This window comes from Mustela lutreola, chromosome 2, assembly GCF_030435805.1.
Source record: "Mustela lutreola isolate mMusLut2 chromosome 2, mMusLut2.pri, whole genome shotgun sequence".
In the NCBI taxonomy this organism is placed as follows: Eukaryota; Metazoa; Chordata; class Mammalia; order Carnivora; family Mustelidae; genus Mustela; species Mustela lutreola.
The window spans coordinates 99,806,381-99,813,011 of NC_081291.1; the positions used below are offsets into that span (position 1 = coordinate 99,806,381).

The following is a 6,631-nucleotide window of genomic DNA, read 5'->3' on the forward strand; positions in this document are numbered from 1 at the left end:
CTGCAGGGCCTGTGCCACTCCGAGAGCCCAGTGGGCAGCTGGGCTCAGTGCTCTCAGGTCTCTCCATAAAGTTTCCAGGCAATTTGCCCCACAGATGGCTAGGTGACCTCTGGATGGCCCCTTCTCTTCTCAGGACTTCTGTCTGGTTCCTTAAATGTAAGCTGAGAGCGTTGGGGTTCATTCTTTTGTGACAGAATGGCTCCCTGTCTCCAGAAAATAGAAACCAGATAAGACTGCCTGGTTTTAAGAATCCTTAATCTCTTTTGTCCCTATAGCAGAACTGGGACATGAGGGTTACTCCCAACCACTTCATGCCTCTGGTCCCCACCACGCAGGAGAGGTGTGCCTTCTGGTCTCATCCTTTCCTATAGGTCCCACAGATCTACTCCAAGAAGCAGAGCCAGCCCTATGGAGGCAGCTGGACCAACAAGGCATGGTCATCACCAGCTTAGCTCCACAGAGTGGGGGTACCGCTGGGCTCCTGAGCCTGACCAAGCAGCTTCCTGGCCTGGACACACTCTGTGGCCCAGTAGTTCTGGTGCTACAAGCCTCCATTAAGGGAAGAGCTTATTCATGAGCAGACTGTCTTGGGTCTGACCCAGTTTCCTGGCCCATCCTCTCCTGCCCCGCTGACTGCAAGAAGCCCTGGTCTGCCCCCGATTTCCACCTACCACCAGAGGGCTTGTAGAAACCTGGAGCTTCAGCTTCCCTTTGTGGGAGAGCCAGGAAAGTACCAGAAGGCACCTAACCTGGGGTGAAATATCTTGAGCTTCATGCCCACCCAAACTGGGCATGTGGGGGCAGTGAACTCTTTAGTTATGCAAAGGGAAGCAGGCTCAGGACACCCTCTGCAGTAGAGAGTGAGGCCATCCCAGATAAGACCCCAGTTGCCTTCTATTCCATAGTTCCCTGGGGCATGCACTGCACTGGTGAAGATTTTTCCCACAGTCCCCTGAGAAGAGGACACTTTACCTCCTTTAACCCGTAGTATTTTGGCTGGGCAGTCTTAGGGGGCAAGGATGACCAAAAATTTGTGTGAAAATGTGAGGGGGGTTTCATATGGTCAGTGATGAGGGTAAGGATGTTTACACGCACACAAGCAAATACACACTCCTCATTCAATACCATGTGTAGGAACTCATTACTCAGGACATGCAGAAATTGGCAGGGTTTTTGCATCAAACTCTCAGCTGTATTTCTAGTATACCTTGACAAACATAAATACATACATCCCCATGGTCCAGCCATTTAGACCAGACTATATATGCTAAAGCATGATTGCTATATATGAGGAACTCTCTCAAATACTTCTGCCCTCACTTAGGGAATTCCTTAAATCATCTTCTCTAATAGAAAATCGAAAATGCAAAGAAGGAGAGGAGAGAAAGGAAATGAGAGATGAAGAAAGGCAGCCATTGCCTCAAACTCTTAGCACTGGGGAAATGACCAAACTACAGAGTTATGGAGAAACCCCTAGGGCTGGAATTAGAGACAGATGTCTTCCTGTGGGCATCCATTGGGAAGTGGGGTATAATCTGTCTCCCTTCTCTGTGTGGGATCTCTCCTCCAATCCCTGTGATTGGAAAGCAGGAATCCTTCACTGATTCTTTCATTTTATCCTCCATACTTGGTGAGACTGCCAGTGAACATTGGGTGCCTCTTGTCTTTCAGCTCTTGGGGACAGAGAGAGGCTGTCCTCCAGTGCTGGCCTAGGCCAATTATCCCTACCACCCTGAAGTCTTTGCCCTGGAGACTTTCCTCTTTTGCTTTCTCTGCTGGGGATAACAGTTAAGGGGTGCCTAGGACCGACCCTGGAACAGACAGCCTCCACCAGCTCAAGCCAAGTCTCTATATGCATTCTTTGTTATCATTCAGCAAGCCAGGACTATATACCAAGAACGTAAGTGCACACATTACCAATGACTTATGAATGCAACACACACTGTGATCCCAGTAAGCACTCCTTGAGCATTAGGCATATGGTTATTATGATGCCCAAGATATGTGCCCTCTCCAGAGGTGAATGATAGATATACACACCCCCCATCCTGTCTGTCACCAGGAAATGACTTACACTATCCACACATATTTGCAGCAGGCATCGACTACACAACTGCCCACGGCATAAATGTTCACACCACAGAAAGCACAGATAGACACAGGCACAGAAGCCCAGTTTCCTTTCTGCAACTTGTCTTAGCCAGACAATCGTGCAGTGGCTCACGAGAAGCACCCAGATACTAGCCCTGACCCATCTCTCGGGCTTACCACCCCAGCTGAACCTTCCTCTCCAGCCTGCTCCTTCCTGCTTCCCTGGCATTGGCAAGTTCCAGTGGAGATCTCAGGATGATGCTCCTTAGAAGAGCAGTGGCTTCATCCTCCACCTTTCAGTATCCCCAGGGATGCCCAAGGGAGAAAGCTGTCCTGAGTCACAGCCACTTCCCCTGAGGCCCAACTACACATAATAGGGATCCCACCTTCATGATCCCACAGCAGGACCGCTAGTATAGGCTGAAGTGGGAAGCCTGCAGCCTTTGTCCCTGTTACTAGCTGCCTCTGACCTACTGGTCAGCCTGGACCTGTGGACCTTGCTGTCCAGGCCCAGAGTGGGGGCAGTGAGGGACACATGGTGGGAGTTCGGTCCAGCCCAAGCTGCACCACGGTGGAGGGGAGAGCTGGCTGGTACCTCTCATCTCATTAGCAGACTGAAGGCTGAGCACCCCTAATACTCCTTGAGCTCCCGGGGCTGTAACATGGTCAATTGCCCATGTGCCTGTGAGGAAGTACCGGTCTGAATTCGTTGTTGGAAGAGTCCCAGTAGAAGAAAATAATGAAAAAAAAAATTAGATTTCTAGAGCCACGCAGTATGTTCATTCCTCTCTGATACTCCTAAATCTCTTACACATATCTCAAGGAAAATGAATTCTGATTATTAAAAATAATAAGGCAATCAATGTAAGTTGCTCCTTGCATTTGTACAGACGTTTGCAGCCTATAGAACATTTTCCCAAACAGGATTTTTATCTATTTGGAATGAACTTTTCTGGTTATTATATTTATCTGGAAAAACAAACGTATTCGTTCAATATAATCAACACACAGTCCATACACCTAGTGCGACAGCGTAAGAGGTAAAATACAAACTCAAATAGGTGCAGAAATCAAACAAATCCTACCTACACCCACGCCTTGTGAACGAACCACCACTGATAAAATCTCTTTGATGACGTTATACAGTCACTACAGACCAGTGATGACACAGAAAACAAACAATCCCCCTGAAAACAGAGGGGCAGCAACAACCACAAATGTCCTCCATTCGGGCTGCCCTCAACCCTTATTTATCTGAAAAAGGATAAAACTTAGCTGGAAATCTCCCTCTTTTAACCTGCAGCTCAACAAACGTAGGCAAGGCAGAAATAATATAAGTCCGCTTGAAAAGAAAGAACAAAAAAATTTATTTGGGAATTGACAAGACAATAACAACAAACAAACAAACAAAACAACAAAAGTGCTCTAGTTCTTTCTAGAAAATTTGGTCCTCCAAACGACACACTACAGAACAACCAGGTCTAGGGATTTTCGGGCCAGCCGGCTCCGCGCCACAAGCCCGCCTGGTCCGACTGCTGCCAGGTTTCACAATTTTCCTGCCCAAGGTGGGAGAAGCAAGACGTTTGTAAAACAAAAATCAGTAAGAGGACGAGCCGTCCCTGCAGCGTCCGCCAGGCAGGCAGCTTGCATCGGAAGATCCGGGGAAATTTGTTTTTGATTTGTTTTTAGAATGATGGGGGGGACCCCCCCCCCCAATTCGTAAAGGAAACCAACTTTTACTGAATATATTCTACCTCTCTGAACATAGTTTTTTGAAGGCCCGACAGGAATTCTACTTCAAATCTCCTGGAAGAGATTTTCATGTTTTGCTTAGCAAACTCCAAGGCCACAATACTTCGCCGGTTTTCCCGGTTAGGTTTTTTCCCCCCTTAAAAAAATATTTTAAAATGTTATCTAAAACAGCCCTCCCGATCTTTTGGGCGAAACGTTAGCCGGCGGTCCCGGCCTAAAAGTGCCCGAAGCGCCGAGACGGAGAGCGGAGGACACGAAGGCTGTCTCGGAGCGGGGATGTGTTGTAAACCCCAGCGCAGGCCGCCTAGCGAGGCAGCCCGGCTTCCCGCTCGGGCCCAACCCCCGCCCCATCCAGTGGGCCCGGGCAAGCGGCTTCTGAACCGCTCCAAGAGGCGACGTGGAGCAAGCACACGTTCGTCTCTTTCTCGGGCGACGCGGGTCTCATTGCCCGCCCGGACCGGCGTTTCCAGCCAAGGACTGCGCGGCAGCCGGGTGGGGAAAGCCGAGCGCGAGCGCACCGACCTGTGTGAGAAGGCCAAGAGGTCTGCACCGCCGACGCCCGGCTGCACCTCGGCCCCGGCACTTCCTCTCCGCTCTGAATTTTGGCAAAGGGTGTCTAGCCTGGACGCCGGGGCACAGGGAGGAGACGAGGCCTGCGGAAGGGGCGCGGAGAGGCGGCCTGTAGGCCGGGGGAGTGAGAGGGCAGGGAGGCGAGCAACAGGAGGGGAAGCGGAGGAGACAAAAGAGGGGCAAGAGGAGCTGAGGGGAGCGAGGAGGCTCAGAGGGCCTTGGACGCTGGCTCAGAAGATGGCCCCAGAAGGCGCGTGGTCCGGCCGGCGGCGGTGGCTGCGGCTTCGGCTAAGGCCGGCGTCGCACGTCCCTGCATCCTCAAAGCCGGCGTGCGCTGGGCTCTCAGAGATCGAGGCGTGAGTGCAGCGCGCCGGTCTTGCTGTCGTGGTCCCAGTAAGAGCAATGCATCATGGCGAGCTCGGGCTGCCGGGCGCAGGCGAACTGCAGGCCCGGCGCATTGGTGGGCGCGGGCGCGGGGGGCGCGGCGGTAGCAGGGCTGGCGGGGCTGAGCTGGCCCGGGGGCGGTGCGGCTGCCCCGTGGTGCGGCGGGGCGGGCGGGGGTGCGGCGGCCGCGTGCAGATGGTGTGCATGCGGGTGTGAGTGGGGATGCGGCGGCGGCGGGGGCGCGGCCGGCGGGCCTCCAAGGCCGTTGTACGAGTTCACCACACCGGGAGGCAGCGCCATGCTCTGCACGCGTGAGTACGGCCCGTACGAGGCGGCCGGGCCAGCCAGCCCCTTGACCACAGCGGCCGCGCCCGGGGTGCCCGGGCCCGCGGCTGCAGCGGCGGCCGCCGCCGCCGCCGCGGCCGCCGCCATCTGGCAGGAGGCGTAGGGCATGGGTGAAGGCGGCTGCGGTAGCGGCCAGGAGTTGTTGAGGAAGCCGGACTGTAGGTACTTGGGGGGCGCCAGGTAGCCATAGCCGTCGGCCCCGGCGCCCGCTACGCCGCAGCCGCCCGCGGCGCCCCCGGCCCCGAAGAGCCCCTTGCCGGGCTGGAAGTGCGCGGGCGGCGGCCGGAAGGGCCGCTTCATGCGGCGGCGGCGCCGGTAGTTGCCCTTCTCGAACATGTCCTCGCAGGCCGGGTCCAGCGTCCAGTAGTTGCCCTTGCGCTCGCCGCCGCCCTCGCGCGGCACCTTGATGAAGCACTCGTTGAGGCTGAGATTGTGGCGGATGCTATTCTGCCAGCCCTTCTTGTTCTTCTCGTAGAACGGGAACTTGGCGATAATGTACTGGTAGATACCGGACAGGGTGAGCCTCTTCTCGGCGCTCTCGCGGATTGCCATGGCGATGAGCGCCACGTACGAGTACGGGGGCTTTTGAGCCGGGTCCGGCTTCTCCGGGGCTGTCCCAGCGCCGCCGCCTCCTCCCTTGCCGGGGCTCGGCGGCGGCGGCGCCTCTGGCTCCTTGGCTGCGCGGCCCGTCTCCGGGGCCAGCAGGGCCCCCGCGGCGTCCTCGGGTTCGGGGTAGCTAGCCATCATGACAAAGCCGGCGCGCCGCGGCCGGGCAGCCCCTGCTCTTTTTCCTTGGTGCTGGCGCGGCGGAGTCCGGGCGCACCAAGTCCGCTCACGGCCGAGTCTCAAACTTCTGGAGACTGCAGATGCCGCCCGTGCTTGCTCGCTCGCTGGCGGCCTCTCGCTCCGCTCCTCTCCTCTTTCCCTTCCCCTAGGGAGCGGCCGGCGGGAGTGGAGCTCAGCCTCTGGCCATGGGGAGTCCGCCCAACAGAGAGGGGCTTCGGCCCCGCCGCCCCTCCCCGCCCAGGCCAGTCCCCGCCTCGGTGGGTTTTCTTTTCGGCGCTCTTCCCCTCCCCCCACCCTCCGGTTTCCCGAGGCAAGACCCGCGTCTCTGGCGGAGCTGCCTCCTGGAGTCCCTAGTGCGCCAGGAGCCTCGCTCAGTTCTGATTCGTATGGGCTCCGCCGAGTTCCGCTTGCGTCAGGCGCCTTCGCCCCTATAGCGGGGCGGCCAGTAGCGCACGGGCGAGTTCATCTCCAAGTCACTTTTTGTAAACTCCCCGCATAGCCCGGACCGGCCTGCCCCCTCTCAGCGAGCCGAGGGGGCCCGGCGGACGACCCGGCTCACGCTCTCTGAAGCCCTTGCAATCTTCGGGTGCTCGCTCTGCGGACTGGGCGGGGAGATGCCGAGGGCCCAGGCGGGGTCGGTCCACACTCGGCCAGTGCCCAAGGAGCTCGGGCCCTAGCGCGCCAAGCCTCCTCGCGGCTTTCA

The 6,631-nt window shown here is 56.7% G+C and overlaps 1 protein-coding gene across 1 annotated transcript; it reads right to left on the reverse strand.

Moving 5' to 3' along the window:
- Positions 1 to 3,434: 3,434 nt before the first annotated feature.
- FOXL2 (forkhead box L2) lies at positions 3,435 to 6,256 on the reverse strand. Its single transcript, XM_059165206.1, has one exon. It carries the CDS (start codon positions 5,887 to 5,889, stop codon positions 4,756 to 4,758), a length of 1,134 nt encoding a protein of 377 aa, XP_059021189.1. The 5' UTR covers positions 5,890 to 6,256; the 3' UTR covers positions 3,435 to 4,755.
- Positions 6,257 to 6,631: the final 375 nt, after the last annotated feature.